Source organism: Lutra lutra, chromosome 6 (genome assembly GCF_902655055.1).
Source record: "Lutra lutra chromosome 6, mLutLut1.2, whole genome shotgun sequence".
NCBI lineage: Eukaryota > Metazoa > Chordata > Mammalia > Carnivora > Mustelidae > Lutra > Lutra lutra.
Genome location: NC_062283.1, coordinates 131,317,463 through 131,344,569, shown reverse-complemented (window position 1 = coordinate 131,344,569; position 27,107 = coordinate 131,317,463). Strand labels below are relative to the sequence as shown.

The following is a 27,107-nucleotide window of genomic DNA, read 5'->3' as shown; positions in this document are numbered from 1 at the left end:
CTCCAGGAACAGAAGGAAGGCCAGCGAGGCTGGAGGGCAGTGGACAAGGGGAATGCCCATATTAGAGACAGACACAAGGCCTTGTAGGTCTCCATAAAGAGTCTTATTTTAAGTACGATGGAAAGCCCTGGAAGGGTTTTTAGAGAGGCACATGATGCTATTTGACTTCAGTTTTGAAAAGATCCCTCTGGTGGCTGTGAAGAACAGGAGCCCACGTGTGGGGGGCAGAGAGCTGAAGCAGAAGCGACTGCAGTTTTTCACACAGGGGTGACTGTTTCTGGCACCAGCATGGCGGCAGGCAAGATGAAAAACAGCAGAAGCATTTAGGGTATATTTTGGGGCTGAGACAATGAGATTTGCCGAGAGATGGAACTGGGACAGTGGGGATAAGTAAGGAAAATAAAGAAATCAGGGATGATTCCAAGGTTTCTGAACTGAGCAACAGGTGCTGAGGTGGAAAAGGCAAGTGGAAAAACAGGTTTGAGTCAGAGTAAGGAACTTCTGCCTCAGAAATGATCGGCTTGAGGGACGCCTGGGTGGCTCAGTGGGTTACAGCCTCTGCCTTCAGCTCAGGTCATAATCTCAGGGTCCTGGGATCGAGCCCCGCATCGAGCTCTCTGCTCAGCAAGCAGCCTGCTTCCCCTGCTCTCTCTGCCTGTCTCTCTGCTTACTTGTGATCTCGTCAAATAAATAAATAAAATCTTAAAAAAAAAATGATTGGCCTGAGATTCTTATTAGATACCCGTGGTAGTAAGAAATTTGGGCCCCAAGGGATGCCTGGGTGGCTCAGTTGGTTAAGCAACTGCCTTCCGCTCAGGTCACGTTCACAGGGTCCTGGGATTGAGTCCTACATTGGGCTCCTTGCTCAGCAGGGAGACTGCTTCTCCCTCTGCCTGACGCTCCCCTGCTTGTACTCTGCTCACTCTCTCTGACAAATAAGCAAAATGTTAAAAAGAAAGAAAGAAAAAAGAAATTTGGGCCCCAAGATCTTTCCTCCCTAGCTTTATACCCACAAATATTTCATATCATGCAGCAAAAGGGACTTTGCAGATGTAAGTGAGGTTACTAACTACTCACTCCAAGACTGGGCAATTATCCTGTATTATCTTGGGGGGGCCCCCTGTAATCACATGGATCCTTCAAAGGCAGAAGAGGAAAGTAGAAAGGAAGGCAGAGAGATTAGAAGCACAAGAAGGATTCAATGTGCCACTGCCAGCTCTGAAGATGGAGTGGGCCAGAAGTCAAGGAAGGCAAGAGGCCTTCGGGAACTGAGAATGACCCCCAGGCAACAGCCAGCAAGGCCAGAGGGACTTCAGTCATGGGATTCTGCCACTGACCTCAAACCTCAACAAGCCTGGAAGCTTCCAGGTAAGAGCCCAGGTTGGCCAACACCAACTTAATTTTGGCTTCTTTTGACTTCATTTGACTTAACTGCTTTCACTTTTACCAGCCTTGTGAGACCTTAAGCAGAAAACACAGCTGAGGAATGCTGTGCCCAGACTTCTGACCCACAGAAACTGTGACATAATAAATTGGTGTTGTTTTAAGGCACTAATTTTGCTGTACTTTTTAAGAACCTATAGAAAATGAACATAATATTCAAGAAGAGATGCTAGCTAGGTGGGCTTTTGGAAAAATGAGTCTGGAGTTCGGTAGAAAAGTCAAGGTTTTGGGGTGAGACAAGGGATTGGGTGAGACACAAAGGTGAGCGTCAAATGCATGGTATTTACGAGCTGGATGAGATGCCCCTAAGGTAAAAGTATAGAGAGAAAAGAGAAGGGGGTTTAGAAATGGGGCAGGAGAGGTCACCAGGGAGACTGAGTGAGAGATCACAGAGGTGAGTTTCAAGAAATAAGGAGTGGGTCACCCGTGATTAAAAACTGCTGAAAGGCTGAGCAAGATAAAGACAGAGAAATGACCTTGGATTTGGCAATAGGGAGATGGCTGGTGATTGTGACAAGCACAGGTTCAGCAGCAATGACAGGGCAGATGCCGTGAGGCAGGTGGAGAGAAAAGGACAGGAGAGGAAACAGGCACACAGATCACTCAAGAGGTTTTGCTTAGGAAACCAAGGAAATAGGACTGTAGCTGGACGGGGGCATGGGACTGGGTATGTTAAGGAAAGATCTGATGGAAAATACTAAGGAGGGCTTTCATGCATAATGGGAATGAGGCGGGGGGCGGGGCGGGGGCTGAAGATGTGAAGCCATGAGAGTCTACTTGTAGGCAAGCATGAAGGGATGGGATTCAAAGCATAGCAGAAGGGCTGGCCTAAGATGGGACAGGGCTGCCATGTTACTGAATTGCTGTATGAGTTCTAGTAGTTTGGGGGTGGAGTCTTTTGGGTTTTCCATATAAAGTATCATGTCATCTGTGAGGAGAGACAGTTTGACTTCTTCAATGCCAATTTGAATACCTTTTATTTCTCTTTGTTGTCTGATTGCTGTTGCTAAGACTTCTAATACTATGTTGAATAAGACTGGCACGAGTGGGCATCATTGTCATGATCCTGATCTCAACAGGAAGGCTGTCAGCTTTTCCCCACTGAGGATAATATTCGCTGTGGGTTTTTCACAGACAGATTTTATGAAGTTGAGGAATATTCCCTCTATCCCTATACTTCGAAATGTTTTAATCAGGAACAGATGCTGTATCTTGTCAAATGCTTTTTCTGGATCAACTGAGAGGATCATGTGGTTCTTCTCTCTTCTCTTACTGATTTATTCTATCAAAATCAATGTACAGAAATCAGTTGCTTTCTTATACACTAACAATGAAAATACAGAAAGGGAAATTAGAGAAATAATTCCATTTACTATAGCACCAAGAACCATAAGATACCTGGAATAAACCTAACCAAAGAGGTAAATGATCTGTACTTGAGGAACTATAGAACACTCATGAAAGAAACCAAAGAAGACATCAAAAGATGGAAGACCATTCCATGCTCATGGATTGGAAGAATAAACATTGTTAAAATGTCTATACTGCCTAGATCAATCTATACTTCCAATGCCATTCTGATCAAAACTCCACCGGCATTTTTCAAAGAGCTAGAGCAAACAATCCTAAAATTTGTATGGAACCAAAAGAGACTCTGAATTGCCAAGGAAATGTTGAAAAAGAAAAACAAAACTGGGGGCATCACGTTGTCTGATTTCAAGCTTTACTACAAAGCTGTGATCACCAAGACAGCATGGTACTGGCACAAAAACAGACACACAGACCAGTGGAACAGAGCAGAGAGCCCAGATATGGACCCTCAACTCTGTGGTCAAATAATCTTCGACAAAGCAGGAAAAAATATACAGTGGAAAAAAGACAGTCTCTTCAATAAATGGTGCAGGGAAAATTGGACAGCTATATGTAGAAGAAGGAAAATCAACCATTCTCTTACACCACATACAAAGATAAACTCAAAATGGATAAAAGACCTCAACATGAGGCAGGAATCTATCAAAATCATAGAGGAGAACATAGGCAGGAACCTTTTCGACATCGGCCACAGCAACTTCTTTCAAAATATGTCTTCAAAGGCAAAGGAAACAAAAGTGAAAATGAACTTCTGGGACTTCATCAAGATCAAAAGTTTCTGCACAGCAAAGGAAACAGTCAACAAAACAAAGAGGCAACCCATGGAATGGGAGAAGATATTCGCAAATGACACTACAGACAAAGGGCTGATATCCAAGACCTATAAAGAACTCCTCAAACTCAACATACACAAAACAGATAATCACATCAAAAAATGGGCAGAAGACACGAACAGACACTTCTCCAAAGAAGACATACAAATGGCTAACAGACACATGAAAAAATGTTCACCATCATTAGCCATCAGGGAGATTCAAATCAAAACCACACTGAGATACCACCTGGCCAAAATCAACAAGATGGTAAAGAACAAGTGTTGGAGAGGATGTGGAGAAAGGGGAACCCTCTTACACTGTTGGTGGGAATGCAAGTTGGTGCAGCCACTTTGGAGAACAGTGTGGAGATTCCTCAAGAAATTAAAAATAGAGCTTCCCTATGACCCTGCAATTGCACTACTGGGTATTTACCCCAAAGATGTAGTGAAAAGAAGGGCCATCTGTACCCCAATGTTTATAGCAGCAATGGCCACGGTCGCCAAACTGTGGAAAGAACCAAGATGCCCTTCAACGGACGAATGGATAAGGAAGGTGTGGTCCATATGCACTATGGAGTATTATGCCTCCATCAGAAAGGATGAATACCCAACTTTTGTATCAACATGGACAGGACTAGAAGAGATTATGCTGAGTGAAATAAGTCAAGCAGAGAGAGAGTCAATTATCATATGGTTTCACTTACTTGTGGAGCATAAGGAATAACATGGAGGACATGGGGGGATGGAGAGGAGAAGTGAGTTGGGGAAAATCGGAGGGGAAGATGCACCATGAGACTGTGGACTCTGAGAAACAAACTGAGGGTTTTGGAGGGGAGGGGGGTAGGGATTGGGTGAGCCTGGTGGTGGGTATTAAGGAGGGCACGTATTGCATGGAGCACTGGGTGTGGTGCATAAACAATGAATTCTGGAACACTGAAAAGAAATTAAAAAAAAAATGGGACAGGGCTACTCCAATCACTGTAATACAATACAGAAACTAGAGGTGCAGATAAGGACAGGCTCTGCTTTGAGAGGAATGTTGAAGAGGGAGTTCACCTCAATGACATGCAAGGTCACAGCGGAGAGTGGGGTGCTATAGATTTCAGGAGAAGACATGAAACGGTATGAAAACAGTCCTTTTGGAACGTGGTCATTTCCCAATGGTCATTCCGCTAGAAGGAATATACCAGAGAACAGTAGTAGGACTGGCAGGCTGTTTTAGTGTCCTTTGGAGACCTGTACTCAGTTTAAAATGGAGCATAATTAGCTACAGTGTTTTCTCTTGCCATGTTTAACTGCTTTGGTTGCAGGACTGTGAGCAGTTATTAACATTATTTAAAAGGTTATTAAAACATAACATTTTGCCAAGTGTCTTCTCCCTGCTAGAGCCAAACACAGCTTATCCACTCTAAACCTGTTAGAAGGATGACCTTAGTAGGCCGCCTCACTAGTCTTGATAAACTAAAATGTTCTTCTCCCTTGTACGCCTCTGTTCCAGTGGTGAGCAGAAAGTAAAACTGTTCCACAACCTTATGGCACGACCACAAAGCCGAGGGATGCCTCCTCCACGTTTCCCATGTGTGGTGAGCTTTGCAGTCCTTAACTTGTGAATGTCTCTTTTTTTGAAATCTCTGTTTGAGAAGGATATGATTTCCCTCCATGTGTGCGCACACACAAACACACACACACACACACACACACCCCACAATTTTAAACTGCACGTGTGTATATATGTATACGTGTTTGCGTGAACAGAGCAGATCTATTATTAACTGCTAAAGGTATCCTGTATCTTTTTTTTCTCTGTATAACAGGACTGAAATTCAACAAGCTTCAGCAAGAAAATTCAGCTAACCAAAAGGCAAAAAAAAAAAAAAAAAAAAAAAAAAAAAAAAAAAAAAAAAGGTCAGAAGGAGCTTAACAAGTTCCTTCAGACAGTTATAATAATAAAACTCTCCCTAACATCTGAAGGGAGTTCCTAGGTATCTCTTCTTGGCATCCTCCAACTGCCGATGTAACCAGCTGTGTTAGAAACCAAAGGTACTTCTTAAAGACAAACCTCAAAGCATGCTAAGATGAGAAACCTCAAGAACAGTTTTTTAAAAGAGCCTGAAAGAGAGTGAGGTGGGTTGCCTATATGGCATCAGTCTGTCTATACAAACCAATGATGAAATTCCCAAGGCAACAAAAGTAAAATGAAACAAAAGGGACTACATCAAACTAAAAAGCTTTTGCACAGTGAAGAAGACCCTCAACAAATGAAAGACCATCTACTGAATGGGAGAATATATCTGCAAATGATATATCCAATAAGGGGGTAATATCCTCACTATATTAAGAACTCACACAACTCAGTACCAAAAAAACAAACAACTGATTGAAAAGTGGGCAGAAGACCTGAGGAGACACTTCTCCAAGGAAGGCATCCAGATGGCCGACAGACATATGGAAAGATAGTCGACATCACTCATCATCAGGAAAATGCAAATCAAAACCACAATGAGATATCACCTCACATCTGTCAGAATGGCTACTATCAAAAAGACAAGAAATAACAAGTGCTGGTGAGAAATCAGAGAAAAGAGAACCCTTGTGCACTGTTGGTGGGAATGCAAAATGGTGCAGCCACTATGGAAAAGAGTGTGGAGGATCCTCAAGAAATTAAAACTAGAACCACCATATGATCTGGCAATTCCACTTCTAGGTATTTATCCAAAAAACCCAAAAACACTAATTCAAAAAGATGTACCCCTACATTCATTGTAGCATTATTTACAATCACCAAGATATGGGTGCAACCTAAGTGTCCATCGATAGATAAATGAATTTAAAAAATGTGATACACACACAATGGAATATTACTCAGCTATAAAAAAGAATGAAATCTGGATAGACCTAGAGGCATTAATGCTAAGTGAAATAAGTCAGATAGAGAAAATAATTTCACTTACATGTGGAATCTAAAAAATGATATAAATTAACAACAAAAAAAACCCCCAGAAACAGATTCACAGATACAGAGAACAATCTGGTAGTTGCCAAGAGGAGAGGGGGAATTGGGCAAATTAGGGGAAGGGGATCAAAAGGTACAAATTTTCAATTATAATATAAATAAGACATGGGGTTGCAATGTATAGCATAGAAAATATAATAATATTGTAATATCTCTGTATGGGTGACAGATAGTAACTAGATTTACCATGATTACTTCATGATTAAGTGAAACTAATATAATAGTATACATCAACTACACCTCAATGTCTAAAAACCCTTATGAGGGGTCCTGGATCAAAAACCCAAGGATCAAAACCTTTTTTTTTTTAACTTTTTTTTTTTTAAGATTTTATTTATTTATTTAACAGACAGAGATCACAAGTAGGCAGAGAGGCAGGCAGAGAGAGTGGGGAAGCAGGCTCCCCACCAAGCAGGGAGCCCGATGTGGGGCTCGATCCCAGGACCCCAAGATCATGACCTGAGCCAAAGGCAGAGGCTTTAACCCACTGATACACCCAGGCACCCCTCAAAAATCTTTTTGATCGTTGTTGATGTATGAAGCGGTACTCTACCATAATTTTATTTTTCTTATTATGAGTGAAGTTGAACTTTCTTTCGTATGTTTAGAATCCATATGCAATGCTTTCCCTGCAAACTGTACATGTCATTTACTCATTTTTTCTCCAGAACTTTTGGTCCTTTTATATTGGCTTATTATATCTAAAGGTAATACTAGCTCTTTGCATCTAAAGGAAATTACCATTTTTTGGTAGGTTTCAAATTTTTCCTTAGCTTGTCTTTTGACTTAATTTGCTGTTTGTCTGTCTACATTACATTTTTTTGGTAATGAAAGAGAAAAAATTCCCAACAACCTAATGTCAAGTGTCTTTCTGCCCGCCCCAGAGGAATCACATGAGGAGATTAAATTTTGTAAAGTTATTTTGAGTGCTTAAAAAAAAATGGCTGTAGAAATATATTAACATCATATGATAGCCATTGTAATTTTAAAATAAGTTGTATGCCTCAAGGACACCATGCTTCTCAAAATAAAGTCTGTTTTAGCCACACTATTTATAAAATAATTGCTTTCAGAGTAGTTCCTCTTTCAGTGGTACAGTTTTGCTTTACACTTCTATTATGCACATGTTACACTTTTTCTTGACCATCTTCTATCTTTCAATAGTCCTCCCTGCTTTTTAAATCACATACATCTCCACATTCGTTCTCTCTGTCCCCTAGTATTATTAAAAAATACTTCGCTTGGTCCTTATCTGTCAATAATAATTCCCATTACAGGGACAATGATGTCAGAGGGCAGAAGAGTGGATGTTTCCTTTCCATCGGGGCAGTTTTCCACCTTTCCCATGGTAACCCATCCCCTGAGAGATATGTACTTGTGGACACACAACTTATACAAGTGTTATAGGTTGAGCCGTGTCCCCCTAAAAAAGATACGTTGAAGCCTTGGGACGCCTGAGTGCTTCAGTCGTTAAGCATCTGCCTTCAGCTCAGGTCATGATCTCAGGGTCCTGGGATCGAGTCCCACATCAGGCTCCCTGCTCAGCGGGAAGCCTGCTTCTCCCCCTCCCACTCCCCCTGCTTATGTTCCCTCTCTGTCTCTCTTCTCTGTCAAATAAATAAATTTAAAAATCTTAAAAAAAAAAAAAAAAAAGATACGCTGAAGCCTTAAGCCCTGGGACCTGTGAATGTGACCTCATCTGGAAGTTGAGTCTTTGCAGATACAATCCACTTAAGATGCAGTCCCACTGGAGTAGGGCAGCCCATAATCTGACAGGACTCATGTCCTTACAGGAAGAGTGAGACTCACAGGGAAAATGCCATGTAGACACAGACACAAGGGGAAAATGTCAGGCAAAGTCAGAGGTAGGAATGACAGTGCTGCAGTGGCAAGCCATAGATCACCCGAAGTCATCAGAAGCTACGAAGCAAGTAAGGATCCTCCCCTGGAGCCTTCACAGGGAGCACGGCCCTGCTCAGCCCCTGATTTCGGACTTCAGCCTCCAGAACTGTGGGACAATAAAGTGCTACCACTTCAAGCCACTTAGCTTGTGGGATTTTGTTACAGAAGACCTAGGAAGCTAGCACCACAAAGAGGAGCCAGTGAGCACGCCTTCAGGGAGATAACCCTATTTTAATCAATGCTCTAACTGGTAAAAACAAGTGAAACCCATTGTAATTTTGTGTTTCATGATTGATAATAACCAATTACTTCTAACTCACATTGTGGCCAATTTGAATACATCAGTACATATTAATGTCCTCATCGGTGACGACGGCATTAGGGATAATAAAAGATGATGGAAACGCTTTAGTATTTTTCCTTTAGAAATCTAGAATTGAAACTTATGCCACTGGCCAGAATCTCTAAGTTCAATTTCCCTAACTCTCAGTTTCTGCTTGGATTACTCTACTTTGATTCTTAAGTTTTAAACCCAGTTCAAGGAGCAGGCATAAAGAGGAATATCTAAATTCTCATTAAGGTCCGCAGTAGACTCTGTGGTTTATGTTATACACTGAGCTTACCCAGAGTACTACAATGGGCTCAGAGAATGCAAAAGAAATGATCTGAGAAGTCTTGGGGCATCACTGATAAGCTACATGTTACTAGGCTGGCATCCTTAGTCCTGTCAATTTTGTAATTCAGGGAAAAGGGGGAATTGGGGAGGACACAGGTAATAAATTAACTCATGTGTTTATTAATTCATCCTACAAATATTTAGTGTGCCATGAGCAAAGCACTGGGAAACTGTGGTGAATGAGCTGCCCATGGGGCTCTCTGGTCTCATGGCAGGAACTAATGGCATCGTGAATGATTTCACGGCAACTGTGCTAAGTGCTATGAAGGAAAAGCACAGAATGCCATTAGAACAAACCCTGGAGGACCTTCTTTGAGCAAGTCAAAGTATAGTGAGCTCTCAAGGCTGGCTAGGCATCAGGAGAAGATGGCAGTCATGTATTCCAGTGGATGGAACCACATGATTAAGCAGCCTAATTTATTCAGGGAATGTGAGAGCGTCACTGCATCTGGAGAGGAGCAATGGAGGACAGCAATGGAGTAAATGACATGCAGGACCTACAGATTCCCTTGTACTTCCCTCCTACGCCCACCAGGCTACCCACCAGCTTCTGGCTCCTCCAAAGTGTGTGAATAGGGAAGGTCTTACTTGGCGCGATGTGCCCCAGGGCAAACCCTATGATCCCCACCCTCCCGGTGCTCGTACTGTAGTGGGATACTCTCTGCTATACGGTGAACTGTCTCCCCCAAAAGATACATTGCAGTCCTAATCCCAAATACCTGTGAATGTATAATCTTATTGGAAAATAGGGTCTTTGCTGATGTAATCAAGTTAAAATGTCACACTAAATTAGGATGGGCCCTAATGCAATAGGACTAGTGTCCTCATGAGACCAGGGAAATCTGACACTGACACAGACACAAGAAGGAAGACGGCCATGTAACCATGGAGGCAGTGATGGAGGTGCCACAGTTGCAAACCAAAGAACACCAGGGATTGCTGGCAAACTACCAGAAGAAAGGAAAAAGCAAGTCTGGATTCTCACCTATCAGTTTCAGAAGGTGCCTGGCCCCACTAACAACTTGATTTTGGACTTTCAGCCTCCAGTATAGTGAGATAATAAATTTGGGCTGCTTTGAGCCACCCAGTTTGTGCTATTTGGTTACAGCAGCCCTAGCAAACTGATACTGATTTCCCTTGCAAGGGGTGGGAGATATGATGTGCTTCTAACCAATGGGATATGGCAAAGGGATGGGCCATCGTCCCCACAATTCTAATACTCTCTTGCTGGCAAACTCATTCTAGAAATTCACTTTCCCTTGTAGGCTGTGAAGAAGCAAGTTACTAAGAGTCCCAAAGTCACAAAAAAACTATGAGGAATTGAATTCCACCAGCAAACGCACAAGCAGGGAGCAAATCCTTCCCTAGTCCGACCTCCAGATGAGACCACAGCCTGCCTGACACCTTGACTGCAGCTCTGTGAGACTCTATGCAGAAAATCCAGCTAAGTTGTGCCTGGACTTCCTCCCACAGACATCGTGGGATAATAAACACATGTTGTCTTAAGCCGTTCTTAATAATTTGTTACGCAGCATGGAAAACTGATATGCTTGCATTGTAACACAGCAAACTGATTTGCATTCTCTCTGGGAATGGGAAATGTTGAAAGCGGACTCTGTGGGTGCTTTCAGGCATGCCTCAGAAGTTCCCGTCACCAGAGACTCTCTTGCAGTTCCCTTGGTGTGGACCAAACAACTTTTCCTACCAGTTTTTCACAACTCCTTCCTTAGGAATCCAGGGATCACCTCCGGGTTCTTGCTGCTGGGTCCCTCCGGCCAGGACTGAGGTCAATCCCATGCTACCACCCTCCCTCATGAAGCCCACGCCTGGTCACCAGTAGACTACTCAAAGATCCTTTGGCCCAATCATATATGGAGGGCAGGCCCTTCCCAACATGGCAGCCCTCTCCTCAGTCCATAGCTGTACTTCAGCTCTGCTACACAGTAATGCGAAGTTAACAGTTCTATGCCACCCCTCTAACAGAAGAATATGAGGATTTGGTCTGTGATATCTATTATGTTGGAAATTCCATCAGAATGGAGGCAGCAGAAGTACCATTTTAACAACTTGTTACTTCTGAGTATTCACAAGTCATAAAACAAAGAAAGATATAATTTAGTGTTAATGCTACTATTAATTTCTAGCTGACATTTTTTTTTTAAGATTTTATTTATTTATTTGTCAGAGAGAGAGAGGGAGAGAGAGCAAGCACAGGCAGACAGAATGGCAGGCAGAGGCAGAGGGAGAAGCAGGCTCCCTGATGAGCAAGGAGCCCGATGTGGGACTCGATCCCAGGACGCTGGGATCATGACCTGAGCCGAAGGCAGCTGCTTAACCAACTGAGCCACCCAGGCGTCCCTCTAGCTGACATTTTAAAAATTAGCTTGTCAAGACTGTAAATCCTATTTTTAAAATAATGATTAAATACCCTCAAACAAATTTATCTATGTATCGCAAGGTGACAGAAGCCAAGGAATCAAAGTATTTTGCAGTACTGGGCACCTGGGTGGCTCAGTCAGTGGAGTGGCTGCCTTCAGCTCAGGTCATGATCCCAGGATCCTGGGATCAATCAAGTCCTGCATTAAGTTCTCTGCTCAGCAGGGAGTCTGGTTCTCTCTCTCCCTCTGCCCTCCCACCCACCCGCATGTGCTCTCTCTTGTTCTATCTCAAATAATAAAATAGACATTTTTTAAAAAAAGTCTTCTGCACTATTTAAGAGCTCCTATTATGGGTGGAAAAATGCAACATTGCACTATTTAAAATATAAAATTTATTCATTCATTTATTGAACAAATGTTTATTTAGAATATTCTAAGTGAGATTCTATTTTAAACTTTGGCTTTACTTAGCCAGATTGCTCAAAAAAGGTGTATGTTAAGAAGAAAAGTGCATATCAGGTAAAGTTTTAGAGCTGCTTATTATTCCAGAATTACCTGAAAAAGCATTGCTGTAATATCTAGACAGGGTCTGCATGATGTCTTTTGAATGCTGGGTCCACGGTGCTATCTTTCTGTAGGTTTTTACACGATGAACAAGTTGAGAACCACCATACTGAAGGGAGAGAGTGTCCCCATGATCTTCATAGAGTTCCTCAAATAACCTAAATCAAAGAAAAATAAACATTACAAAATTTTACCAAAAGTATTATATACATGGTTCAGTTAGCCACATATGAATTCCTAACAGCCTTTCAAGCAGACTCTTGATGATAAATCCATATGTAAAATATATGCTACAGTAATAGTCTAGCAAGTAAAAAAAAAGTCATAGAAAACACTAAAATGGAAGTTGGAGAAACAAAAACATAAGGCATCAAAGCCAGACCAAGGTGATTCTAACCTGACTAAAGGACTCCTAACTTTCTTCAGGCTGCCAAATCAATTTACCTCCCACAACAGAATTGGATGATCTCTTGCCACCGACAGATAAACCATACTCTTTCCTCAGAACACGTCTGAAACCTGTATTTCTCCAAGTGCCTGTTAAGGTTTTCAGTGCTGTGATATCTGTGGATCTGGCCACTTGGAAGTTGTTCATTTTCCTAACAGAGCCTTTATGACTACCTCAGATGACCAATAACAAGCATCATTGTATTTTCAAGAAAGAGCACTCTACGCAGTGGCATAGATCCAATGGACAGTGAAGAAATGTAATCCTTCATGAAGAATCAATCTTTCATGTATCTTATATTTTTAATTCAAAATGCATGAAGGCACATGACTTCTTCTTTCTAATGCAATCTAAATTTGTTTTTTTTTTTTAAGATTTTATTTATTTGAGAGAGAGTGCGCAAGAGTGCGCATAAACCAGGGCAGGAGTGGGGGAGGAAAAAAGGGGGAGAGCAAAGGAGGGGAAGAGAATCTTAAGACAATTCCGTGCTGAGCACAGAGCCCATCATGGGGCTCAACTCGATCTCATAACCCTGAGATCATGACCTGAGCCAAAACCAAGAGTCAATGCTCAACTGAGCCACGTGTGCACCTCTGGATTTGTTTGGTAAAAACCCACCAGTTTTGTATTTATCTAAAGCACTCTGGATTTATATAAAGAACATAGTATTTATTCATAATTAACACACACATAAAAAAATAAAAACCATGGCAACAACACACAGGTCTTTAATAAAATATTACAGAATTATTTGAAAAATGTCTTCCAGCAACATAATTTTTGAGAAGTTAAAAGAAGAAACAAATTCATAGAAGTCCTTATTATTAATCAGTTTTGCTCTCTGTGATTACCAGCATTCAAAAGGTGGAAAATAAGATTTACCTAACTGCAGGGCGCCTGGGTGGCTCAGTCATTAAGTGTCTGCCTTCGGCTCAGGGCATGATCCCAGCATCCTGGTATCGAGCCCCATGTCGGGCTCCCTGATTGGCGGGAAGCCTGCTTCTCCCTCTCCCGCTCCCCCTGCTTGTATTCCCTCTCTTGCTGTGTCTCCCTATGTCAAATAAATACATAAAATCTTAAAAAAAAAAAAAAAAGATTTACCTAACTGCATCTGTATCAAACTGCAGATTTGGCTTGTCGATCAGTCCCAAGGAGTACAGCTGATAAGCCAGAGCGCATTTTCCCACCATAAACTGTGCTGTGTTGGTGCGGTCTAAACAGTCCACACAGTTGGTTCGAAGAACGCCAGTCTAAACAGAAATACCATTAAGACTGTCAACCGTTATTCAGTGGCCAAAACTGCTTCTATCCCATTTTAGATGTCCTTCCTTAAAAAACAGAAGAAAAGCTGTAGGCAGGGTATTATTCCTGAACAAACAATGAAGAACATTATAGAAAAGTTACATTTGTTGCTCAATTAAAATTGCTGCATTGGCATCATTACACCTACTAGTCTGTATTTGAATTTCCTTCCTGAGTTTAAAATAAAACAGTGAAAAAATAAAATAAAATAAAATAAAATAAAACAAAACATTTCTTGATTGGATTATTTGTTCTTTGGGTGTTGAGTTTGCTAAGTTCTTTATAGATTTTGGACACTAGCCCTTTATCTGATATGTCATTTGCAAATATCTTCTCCCATTCTGTCAGTTGTCTTTTGGTTTTGTTAACTGTTTCCTTTGCTGTGCAAAAGCTTTTGATCTTGATAAAATCCCAAAAGTTCAAAAATGAACTTTTTTGCCTTTGCTTCCCTTGCCTTTGGGGATGTTCCTAGGAAGATGTTGCTGCGGCTGAGGTTGAAGAGGTTGCTGCCTGTGTTCTCCTCAAGGATTTTGATGGATTCCTTTCTCACATTGAGATCCTTCATCCATTTTGAGTCTATTTTCGTGTGTGGTGTAAGGAAATGATCCAATTTCATTTTTCTGCATGTGGCTGTCCAATTTTCCCAACACCATTTATTGAAGAGGCTGTCTTTTTTCCATTGGACATTCTTTCCTGCTTTGTCAAAGATGAGTTGACCATAGAGTTGAGGGTCTATTTCTGGGCTCTCTATTCTGTTCCATTGATCTATGTGTTTGTTTTTGTGCCAGTACCATGCTGTCTTGATGATGACAGCTTTGTAATAGAGCTTGAAGTCCGGAATTGTGATGCCACCAACTTTGGCTTTCTTTTTCAATATTCCTTTAGCTATTCGAGGTCTTTTCTGGTTCCATATAAATTTTAGGATTATTTGTTCCATTTCTTTGAAAAAAATGGATGGTACTTTGATAGGAATTGCATTAAATGTGTAGATTGCTTTAGGTTAGGTAGAACAAATAATCCAATCAAGAAATGGGCAGAGGACATGAACAGACATTTCTGTAAAGAAGACATCCAGATGGCCAACAGACACATGAAAAAGTGCTCCATATCACTCAGCATCAGGGAAATATAAATCAAAACCACCATGAGATATCACCTCACACCAGTCAGAATGGCTAAAATTAACAAGTCAGGAAATGACAGATGCTGGCGAGGATGCGGAGAAAGGGGAACCCTCCTACACTGTTGGTGGGAATGCAAGCTGGTGCAACCACTCTGGAAAACAGCATGGAGGTTCCTCAAAATGTTGAAAATAGAACTACCCTATGACCCTGCAATTGCACTGCTGGGTATTTACCCTAAAGATACAAACGTAGTGATCCGAAGGGGCACGTGCACCCGAATGTTTATAGCAGCAATGTCTACAATAGCCAAACTATGGAAAGAACCTAGATGTCCATCTACAGACGAATGGATAAAGAAGATGTGGTATATATACACAATGGAATACTATGCAGCCATCAAAAGAAATGAAATCTTGCCATTTGTGATGACGTGGATGGAACTAGAGGGCATCATGCTTAGCGAAATAAGTCAATCGGAGAAAGACAACTATCATATGATCTCCCTGATATGAGGGAGAGGAGATGCAACATGGGGGGTTGAGGGGGTAGAAGAGTAAATGAAACAAGATGGGATTGGGAGGGAGACAAACCATAAGTGACTCTTAATTCACAAAACAAACTGAGGGTTGATGGGGGGAGGGGGTTGGGAGAGGGGGGTGGGGTTATGGATATTGGGGAGGGTATGTGCTATGGTGAGTGCTGTGAAGTGTGTAAACCTGGCGATTCGCAGACCTGTACCCCTGGGGATAAAAATATATGTTTATAAAGCTGTAAAAAAAAAAAAAAGAAAAAGAAAAAAGAAAGGATGAATACCCAAGTTTTGTAGCAACATGGACGGGACTGGAAGAGATGATGCTGAGTGAAATAAGTCAAGCAGAGAGAGTCAATTATCATATGGTTTCACTTATTTGTGGAGCATAACAAATAGCATGGAGGACAAGGGGAGATGGAGAGGAGAAGGGAGTTGAGGGAAATTGGAAGGGGAGGTGAACCATGAGAGACTATGGACTCTGAAAAACGATCTGAGAATTTTGAAGGGGTGGGGGGTGGGAGGTTGGGGGCACCAGGTGGTGGGTATGGTAGAGGGCACGGATTGCATGGAGCACTGGGTGTGGTGCAAAAATAATGAATACTGTTATGCTGAAAAAATAAAAAATTAATTAAAAAAAATAAATAAAACAAAACAGTGAATGTTTTCCACATGGACCAATTACTAAAATACATGCTTTTATTCGGATACATCTCCTTTATTGTAAAAACCAAATGTTCAGTGGTTGAGGCCATATCTTTCTTAAAGCATAATTATTATATGTACATATATTGTGATCATTTCTGGCTTGTTTTCCAAAGTGATTCTAATTTATTCTTTTCCCATTTCTGTTTATGTTTTAATTTCCAATAATAAAATCTATCTTATGTAGAAAAAATCCACAGGCCATTATTATTTTAGCTGCGCATCACTTGTAAGAGTTATACACTAGCAGTTAGTGTTTAAAAATCATTCCCGAACAGTTAATAATTTTTCATTAAATAAGAAGTATCTCTCTCTCATGGCTGCTTTCAGAAAACATCATACACTGCAAATACAGATTCTTTGTATTATTAATAGAGTAGCATCTATACCTGCAGGCGACCAGCGCGAATCACACATCCTCCTAGTTCATTCCACCTGTGTTTAAAAATAGATGTTTAAGAAAAAATTTAATAGCATAATCTATATTCATTTTTGGTTCCAGCTCTTTATAAGGAATCAAAGGAATAGGGCTGAATGTGCCAAAATAATCAACTGATTCTGCCTACTTTCATTCCTTCTGGTAAGTGAATATGCAAATAACTCAGAAGGAAGGCTATCCATGCTCTCTTTCCTCACCGAGGCCCAGGAAAGAAGCATCTTATCTTGCCCCAGTGTCCCACACCCAGGCATTTGTCTCCCATGTTCAACCAAAATCTCTCTTGCTTTAAGCCCATTTCCTGTCTGGTTTCTACAGACATGAATAGTAATTGCAGGGCATTGAGCTTTATCCTTCTCCCCTCAACAGTCAGATTCTCTCCCTCCTCTAGCATTTCTTCGTGGAGCTTTGCTGCATTCCTTTGGTTGTTTTTGCAGATATCCTTATTATTGTCCTACCTACTTATTTTCTCCATGTGCTAAGGAATGCCTGGGAATATGTTCTAAGCAATACATAATGATATTCAGATTTTACTTTAATGATTTAAAGCATTTTAATGATTTAAAATATTTTAAGTTCTTAAAATATCTTCATTATTTTAAAGAAGGTTCAGTTCAGAAGATAGTTCACACAACAGGCCTGATGACTGCTATTCTCAGAAAGGCCTGCTTATATGGTTGGCCCTTGGCTGACATCTGGGAACTTGAGTTCCCACCATTCCCAGACGGACAAGAGTGGCTCACTGTGCCTAAACTGTGTGTTGAAACAATATGGTTTTGCTGAACATCCTTGTTCCTTCTGGAAGTCAGGAATTTTGGTATGCGCCAAGCAAAAGCTGCCTAGGGGACCAGCCTCCAGTGAAAAACCCTGGCACTGAGTATCTCATCATCTCCTCTGGTTGGCAACGTTTCACCCATGCTGTGACAACGAGCTGCTGGGGGAATTAAGCATGTTGTGTGGGACTCCATTAGGAGAGGACTCTCAGAAAGCTTTACCTATTTCCTCTGGACTTTGCCACACAAGCCTTTTCCCTGTGCTAATTTTGTTTTGTATCCTTTAACCTTAATAAATCACAGCCATAAGCACAACAATATGCTGAGTGCTTTGAGTTTTCCTAGTGCATCCCTGAGTCTGGGAATGGTCTTGTGGACCACTGTCACAAGGCCCCTAAAATTCAAATTATAACAAAAGGAGGACTTCTGAAGACACACACACTATATAATTGGTTGGTTTTTTTGCTCTTTTTTTTTTAACCATTATAGTTAACTTTGTAGCTGAAAATAAAATTCTGGGAATATACAATATCAGATCCTTAAAAGATAAATACAACATGATCCTTGATCTGAAGAAACTCACAAAGTAATAATGAAGAAAGATCTGTGAGAAAATAACTGTAATACAGTGATAAACATTATTTTCATTAAAATGTTAGTATTCAGTCGATGGAAAAAAAAAATTCCTGCTCCTATTTAATGCTGAAAAATAGGATTCGCTGCAGAAAATTTCACTTTAGAGAAATATTTTAGACAATGTTTGTTCCATGAAGTAAGAGATAAAGACTCCTCAGCTTCCGTCTCAAGATTCATGACCAGAGGAAGTCCTGTACCCAGAGTGAATGCGCATTCCACAATCACCTGAATGTCTTCTCTGCCCCAATAAATTCATCCATCTTTCAAGTAGTACAAACTGCTCATATTTAGAATAGTTATCCATCAGAGCAAAATGTTTGATTTCAGTTTTTAAATACCATACGTACTTTTCATCTGGCCGCAAGATGCTACAGTAAGAATCGGGGCGGTTTACAAAGAAACCCGTTTTCTTCACCACGCTCTCTGCGATCACGTTCAGTCGATCAAGGACATTACACAGCTTGCTGATGACAGGAGGAAGAACGAGAAAAGTGAGAAGAATCCGTTTAATATATATTTACCCTTTATAACTGAAGCAAATAGAGTCCATAGTAATGATATTCATGGATTTAATTTTTAAAATCTCTGGTTTGTATCCAACAGGAACGCTGTAATAATTAGTTTCTATCATATAATGTGTACTCAGTAACGAACAAGATTTGGTGCAAAGAGACATGAAGGGCCCGCATCAGCTCTTGGCAAGCCTTAATCTTGGCACATTACATCCCCTGGAGAGCTTTTCCCAAAGCCTTTCACTACTTAAGAGTCCCGGCAGGCAAGTCAATATGCATTCGTAGGATGACTGTGAGGAGTGCGTGATATACAGTGGAGGTGGCAGGGGAAGAAAACTCTGGAAAATAAATACAAATGGTGCCCACCTGTGATCAGGCTTAGAGGGGACGAAAATGTGTGCACATATATGTGTGAGGTGTGCATGGGTATCTAACTACACAAAATGATTCGGAAAAAAGCACAATGAGTTACAGTACAAAACAAGCCAGTAACATTAAAATATGAACGAGACCTCAAAATAAACCTTGTGTTTCTATGATGCCTAGGACATGAGTAAAAGGAGAAGGCAAGGTTAAAGAAAGGAGGTCCCTTGGATGATATGTTTTGGGTCAGCTCTTGACAGGTAAAGGAGGGGTGGGAAAGTACCCCGGAGAGGTGGGGGTCGCGAACAACAGGGACAGAGGCTCAGGAATGGGACCCCGGCTGCCACACTGGGAGCTGAGCACACAGTTTCAGTTTTCAGGAACAGACTGGCCCCAGAACAAAGAAAAAGTTATTACATTCTGGAACCAACCAGGCGATGGGGCTTTAACACTACACTAAGGAGTTTGGATTTACTACCAACATTCAGGAGTTACTGCAGGCTTATCCACAGGTGAGATCGTCTGAAAGTGGTGTCTGAGAAAGTGATTAAACAGGGGGACAGAATGAAACATGGAAAAGTGAAGCCAATGCCTGTGAGGGAAAAGTCGTGGAGCAGGGATGTCCTGAAGTGACTAGCTACTTCAAAGAGAATGTCCAAGTGATATAAATCGTGGGCAAAAAAAACAAAACAACAGAAAACAGAGTCTGGTCAATTAATTGAAGCACTCAAATTATACATCAGTAGCAAAACAGCCCCTCAAGCAGATTCATAAAGGAAATTAAAAGAGAACATTCACTTTATTTTTTTTTAACATCTTATTTATTTTCGAGAGCAAGCAAGCTAGCAAGAGAGAGCATGAGCAGAAGGGAGTGGCAGGGGGAGAGGGAGAAGCAGACTTCCCGCTGAGCAGGGAGCCTGATGTGGGGCTTCATCCCAGGACCCTGAAATCATGATGAGCTGAAGACAGATGCTTAACCAACTGAGCCACCCAGCTGCCCACATTAACTTTACCCCAGAGATCAGTTTCCTGCTATTTAACATCACAAGAAAAGGATAATGCCAGAACCAAGCATATGAATATCTACTCACCTTTTGGTGTACTTGGCCATATCCCAAGGGATATAAATAATCATGTGTTCAGGAGGCAAAAACTGGTTGAGGTACGTCACAGCAGCTACAAGCTCCTCACTCAGAATTCTCTCATGCTTTCTTTTCTCTCGTTCCTTTATCAAAAATTAAACATTTTCGGGGTTCTAATTACCTCAAATCAGAGGAACAGACTTTTAACAGTTTTACTTTTCAGCTAAGACAAGAAGCCAAAGTCTTAAATATATGAAATAAAACTTAAAAATAATATAAATGCAGAGAAATAAATGCTTTGTTGAATTAAAATCAACAGATAATTAGCTTCAAAAATTCCAGGAGATGAGATTTCTTTTTAGTAACTTCCTGGAGCCCTGAGAATCCCAGTTCACCTTCCTGGGGCTGGCCGACATACTCCACACCCCACGCTGGCAGCAGACAACTCCCCAAGGACCAGAAGAAAGAAACCCCCAACTTCAGCCAGCTAAGGGTCACACCGAAATCAGCTGGTTCTGACAGATAATCCCTCAACTGGCTGAGAGTGCTTCGGCAGCCTATGGGGGTTCTTAAATTGGACTCTCACAAAATCCCCTGTGAAGGAGCCAAGGCAGGCCCTTCCCCCTCTCCCCCTTTTACACTGTGGTTGAATGAGGTTAAGAGGTGTTCACGAGAATCTTACCTTCTGCCTCCCTGCCTGTTGTATACCCCATTACATATCACATGCTTCTCATTCGAGAGCTCTCGGGCTGCTGCCTGCTAGCCACGCAGCCTGCGGCAAGGCTCTCAACTTTCCTAGGCCTCTATTTCTTCATCTATAAAATGGGGCAACAACAGTATCTTCCTCACAGCAAAAATGTGAGGCTTAAAAGAGATAAAACATGATCATCTCTTCTCAGAGCATCTGGCACATGGGGACTATTCATCAAAATTAACTCCTTTTATTGTTATCCTGTTCAGGGCTTCACTTAGAGACAAGGAAAAACAATTCAGTGATAGTAACACTGACATGGTGTGGAGGCACTACGGCTGGCATCAAAATGGGTCTCCGCTGTTTCCAATCATGGTGATTAGCTATCAGTTGTCATGAATTTAATTAGCTAACCGCTGTGGAAACAAAAAGGGTATCTATTTTGCACAGCTGAGTAAACCAAATGGGAGGAATTAGAAAAGAATTGATTAAGAAGTGTTAAATCAGTTTAGGATGAACATGTAGTTAGCTTTTTACATCTGAGAGAATTAAATATCTGGAATTTTTCTCAAAAGCACTCCATATCAACTAAGGGAAACAAAACCTTTTTGAAATTTGATCAAATCTGACATTTCATGAGATGGGGAGAACAGGTTATCCAATCAACCATCGGTCATCTCTGAGGAATTTGCCCTGTGCCCCATCTGACTGTCAGGGGTTAGTGTTAGTAAGCCAACCTCCTTTGGGGCACAGACCCCTGCTACAACCAAATGAAAACATCACACACACAAGCGGTTTTGCATATCATCTCAAGGGTTCAGAGACTCCCCCAGTGACCATCCAGAGCCCTCGACTAAAAACCTCCAAATAGTTTTGCCTGACTACAGGTTGACTTCCCATCGATGCCTGACTACAGGTTGACTTCCCATCGATTCCCCAGTAACAGCACTGAAGGCATGGAGATTGTGGTAAATGTCGACCAGCGCCTCAAACTTCCATAACCAGGGGAAGTGGGGAGCGGGGGTATTCACAGCACATGGTAAGAGAGAAAAGAAATCAAGGAAAGTATTTCACTTTAGTGACTTCATATGGAGGTAGAAAAAAAAGTGAAGATCCCTCAGTATCATTCCACACACACAAATGCGTTCTTGGAAGCTAATCACAAGTTAATACTTTTTCCGATTGAACTGAATAAACACATTCTTTTGTCCTATGAATAAAATAACTAATGACAAAAACAATAACAACAAAAACCCTTTTCTTTCCATTCCACAAAACGGTAACTTAATCTCTAAACTATTTTCTAGTTAATATCCAGTTATTGCCAGCATTTTTATGACAATGGAATGATAAGTATAATTTCTAAGTCCGCCGACTAGCCTTTAAAGATTAAAAAATAAATGCACATTTGAGAAACCTGGGCAAGAACACTTTACAACACCATGTATCAGATATTATTTTTTGAATCTATGTATTTGATGCAGAATTATTTCAAGCTGAATCTCCATTTAGCCATAGATTTTAACAGCAGTATAAGGACTTTGTAAAACGTGAAGCAAAGTCAGTGTTCCCTGTTTCGGTGAATGGCATCACCATCCAGCCACCTGAAGTAACCAGCAACCTAGATGTCAAGCCAGACCTCTCCCTCTCCCTCCTCTCACAGCCAGCCCATCGCCCAGTCTCTGCCCTCCGCATGCTTCTCTCCAGCTCTACCACACCACCCCAGTTTAAGCCAGGGCCACCCCTTCCCTGGACAATTAGAAAAGCCTCCTATGGGGTCTTCCAGCATTCTTTAACCTTGTGCCTATCCACATGTTCTCTTTGTTGAGGTCAGGATAGTCTTTTTAAAATACAAGTCTGATCACAATCCTCTTACTCATGTGAAACCTGCAGTGGTTCCCCATTAAACTCTAAGGATAAAGACCATACTCATCAACACACCCTACAAGGCTCTGCATGGTCAGGCCAGAGCTATCTCCTCAGCCTCATCCCACAACAGTGCCCTCATCATCTCTCTGGCCCTCATCGTCAGGACCCCTACCATACATGGCGTTTCCTTCCCCCAAACGCACCATATCCCCTCTCCTGACCCAGGGCCTTGGAACCCGCAATTCCAAACTGAATACGATTCTCTCTCTTCTTGGCCTAGTTAATGCCTCTTCCTTCAGTCTGCACGGACTCATCACCTCCTCAGAAACTTCTCTCCCATTATAAGCTCTCATGTGTTGGTACTTCCGCATTACTTCACCATCTCCTCCGTTAGACTGTCAGCTCTGTGAAGGCATGAGTTGTTTCTATGACTGCCATGGCACAAAGGAAACCTTCAAGAATACTTGTTAAATAATGAGCTAAACGGACATAGGATTCCTTGTTTTTTGTTTAAACTGAGTTACATTTATTAACCAACCTCTCAGAATAATCTCACACTATTAAGTTGTTGGCCACTGCTACAACCGTAACATAACAATACCCTTGTTTTCAGGGTTTTCTTGGCTGTGGACGGAAATCCCTTCAATGCACGTGGTGGCAACAGATACGGAAACAATTTATTATCTGGTCTCCTTGTTCTCCATTCTAGGCTGTTGACCCCAGGGCCTACTCATGTACATGAGATCTACTGACCAGACAGTGTACTCTCACAAGGAAGCACAGAACTGTAAGGCCAGGTTTCTGACTCCAACCTTCAGATCTTATTACCGCATGTAACCTTCCTAAGAGATCTCTGATTGTCAAGGGAATGGGTTATATCAAGGCTAGGCTGTGGCTCTGTGATCTCCATGCTTCCTTCTCCAGGCTGTCTTGGAAACTAAGGCAGAACTTCACTCATCTCCAGTTCACCCAAGGAAATCAGAAGCCTGACAGCATCGCTTTCTTCTCTTGGAAACATACTGCTGCTTTTTTTTTTTTTTTTTTAAAGATTTTTTATTTATTTATCAGAGAGAGAGGGAGAGAGAGCAAGCACAGGCAGACAGAATGGCAGGCAGAGGCAGAGGGAGAAGCAGGCTCCCCGCCGAGCAAGGAGCCCGATGTGAGACTCGATCCCAGGATGCTGGGATCATGACCTGAGCCGAAGGCAGCTGCTTAACCAACTGAGCCACCCAGGCATCCCTGCTGCTTCTCCCCAGGGAAGAGGCCACACAGAACCTAGGCCAATGGACAGTGGCTTAGACGGTCAGACACAGTGCTCTGTCACAACACGGAAAGTCTAGAAACCTCTCCTCTAGGGAGAGACTGACAGCATCGCTTTCTTCCCTTGGAAACATACTGCTGCTTCTCCCCAGGGAAGAGGCCACACAGAACCTAGGCCAATGGACAGTGGCTTAGACGGTCAGACACAGTGCTCTGTCACAACACGGAAAGTCTAGAAACATCTCCTCTAGGGAGAGATTGACAGCATCGCTTTCTTCCCTTGGAAACATACTGCTGCTTCTCCCCAGGGAAGAGGCCACACAGAACCTAGGCCAATGGACAGTGGCTTAGACGGTCAGACACAGTGCTCTGTCACAACACGGAAAGTCTAGAAACCTCTCCTCTAGGGAGAGGTAAAGCAAGCTTGTAAACCCCTTTGTGCTGAGGAAAAATATTCCTCCATTCATAACCAAACAGACGGGCACATCATACCTTCACTAAATTCAAGATGATGATGGGGGAGCCAAACCTTTGAAGCATCTGGTCAAAGTGAAGGGCAGCCACGTGTGCAAACGGATCTGCCTGATCCACTAAGGGGGGATAAAAAGGATGAATAAATACCAGAATGAAAATCATAAAGCAAGAATAAAATAAGTATAAGGTTTTGTTTTCTTTTTTAACATTCAAAGAAATGCAATTCAACTAATCTAGTCGTTTTACTTCCCAAGTTCCTCCTGAGTTTATCAGATACTCACTTGTCACATATTTACTGAATTTGACGGATTCTCATATTTCTGAAGTAAAATACAATTTACTAGCAGCCAAAATTGAAGAAAAATTATGTTATGGAATAAAATAACAGAAGTCCTTCCTCGAAATTATCTACTTTCCAGTACTAAAACTTTGTTAGGATCTAAGAATTCATGGATTTCTCTAATAGTGCATCATCTCAAAGTATGGGTAAAGAAGAGTTTTTATTATTTATTTATTTACTTACTTACTTATTTTGGAGCAGTCTTTTTAATAGTAACTCTTCTATTAAAAAGAATTTTGGAACACTGAAAAAAAATAAAATTCAAAAAAAACAAAAATTAAATTTTAAAAAACCTGAAGCTCTCTTTAAACCTAAAACAAAACATTATAGAATTCTTGAAAGAACTGGTTATACCTTATGCTCTACTGTGAAATGGTAGTAAATATAGTGGAATTGATATTTTAATCAATGGCTGATATCTACAAGCATCAATGTAGTTCTTTTCTGGATTTATGGTGAATTAAACTAAGGTCTAGGGGTGCCTGTGTGGCTCAGTAGGTTAAGCCTCTGCCTTTGGCTCAGGTCATGATCTCAGGGTCCTGGGATCGAGCCCCGCATCGGGCTCTCTGCTCAGCGGGGAGCCTGCTTTCCCCTCTCTCTGCCTGCCTCTCTGCCTACTTGTAATCTCTCTCTCTGTCAAATAAATAAATAAAATCGTTAAAAAACAAACAAAAAAACTAAGATCTACACTTAATACTATATTCATGTAAATATGGTCACTTTAAATAATAATAATTCTCTCTGACAAAATATAGTAAATAGGGGTGCCTGGGTGGCTCAGTGGGTTAGGCCTCTGCCTTCGGCTCAGGTCATGATCTCAGGGTCCTGGGATCGAGCCCCACATTGGGCTCTCTGCTCAGCAGGGAGCCTGCTTCTTCCTCTCTCTCTCTCTGCCTGCCTCTCTGCCTACTTGTGATCTCTCTCTGTCAAATAAATAAATAAATAAAATCTTTAAAAATATATATATATAGTAAATATACGAATGCAAATGGACCTGCAAAAAAAAAAGACTGCTCCAAAAAATAAACACATAAATAAATAAATAATAAAATTTAAAAAATAAAAAAAAAAGACTGCTCCACGCACATGTAATAGGTGGTTTAGGCATCATAGTTGAAATGTCCTGAGACCAGTATAAAGGAACGGATCCTCTAACTTGGACATAAGAAGAGTAACTTCCTGCAGTAAAAGACATCACAGAAGCATCACAGAGTATTTGTTCCGTCTCCACTTCATTTGCAACATCGCCCTGAAAAGAAAGGTGGCATTTAAAGATATTTTATGTTCTTAGAATTTTTTAATGGAAAAAAATTTCCAAGTATACAAAGAAATTATAATTCCCTTTCTTAGAACACTTTAAAAGAGGTAAATGTTGATCAATATTCAATGTGCACATTAGGAAAGGAAAACCATTAAAATGCAACAAAGGAAGGCAATTAAAAATAGCCCAGAATAGACTAGGAAAAAATCAAATTAAATAGCTAATAATACAAGTAGCAGACAGAAAACAGCTTGAGTGATATAAATGGCAGAGAGGGAGAGAAAAGGAAAACAATTACATGAAATTATACAGGAGGTTAGGAAGACTAGCAGAATATAAAACTTCAATTCTGAAGACCAGGGAGGAAGGAAAGGACAATAGAGTGAGATTCAAATAATGCCTGATGGACAGAAGGGAAAAAAAGGTCTAGAGTTAGCTTGGCTTATAAAAGTACAGACGGATATGACAAAGAATAATTTCAGAGGCATTAATAATATGTCTGCTTAATTATCCGTAAAATATTCAAAAATAAGTAACATAGCAAAATTGTGATTTTTCTCAGAACACCAGTCATAACTATTTTCATTGTTGATACAATTTTAAGAACAATGTTGCTATTTTAACCCAGGATTAAAACCCAATGTCTCACTCAATCTGTCCACTCCATCGCACATCTGCGTAAGACTCAAGCTGTCTACTGCAAATAGAGATGAAACACTTGGAGGAGAGGACATGACTGATGGAAGGATAGGACTTCTGTCATGGTTATTTTCCAGGGCCGAGCAGACTAAGACCCTGCCCGGAGCCAAACTAAAGTAGAGGTGGCGGGCGGGGGGGAGGTTTCCATGCCTCGCTCTACTTTGTCTTTTCATCAAAGATGTGTTTCCAATGAGTGCTCCCCTCCCCTTACTCCTCCAATGGAGGCGCTTTGCTGTTTTAGTCACTACACTAAATATGCACTACATTTTTTCATATCTTACAGAAATGGCTCAGCCTCCAAAACATGAGACATGTCAAAACTCCCCAAGGCAATGCATAAGTCGCTCTAAGATAGCTGATTTTTCAGAACGTCTGTATACTAGTCACATTCCTCACAAGTGTCAGATACCCTTGAGCATTAATTATTCTCTTGATCACATCC

General features: G+C 41.3%; 1 protein-coding gene across 3 annotated transcripts in view; it reads right to left on the bottom strand.

The window, feature by feature from the left end:
• FIG4 (FIG4 phosphoinositide 5-phosphatase) overlaps positions 1–27,107 on the bottom strand; it is a 139,002-nt gene that overhangs the window by 60,179 nt on the left and 51,716 nt on the right. For all 3 annotated transcript variants that reach the window (XM_047734130.1, XM_047734132.1, XM_047734131.1), the window contains 7 exons: positions 25,792–25,954; positions 24,384–24,481; positions 20,081–20,214; positions 18,462–18,578; positions 16,659–16,704; positions 13,711–13,859; positions 12,153–12,319 (listed from right to left, as the gene is read on the bottom strand). In XM_047734130.1, the coding sequence (XP_047590086.1) occupies positions 12,153–12,319; positions 13,711–13,859; positions 16,659–16,704; positions 18,462–18,578; positions 20,081–20,214; positions 24,384–24,481; positions 25,792–25,954 (874 nt within the window). The remainder of the gene's footprint in view (positions 1–12,152; positions 12,320–13,710; positions 13,860–16,658; positions 16,705–18,461; positions 18,579–20,080; positions 20,215–24,383; positions 24,482–25,791; positions 25,955–27,107) is intronic.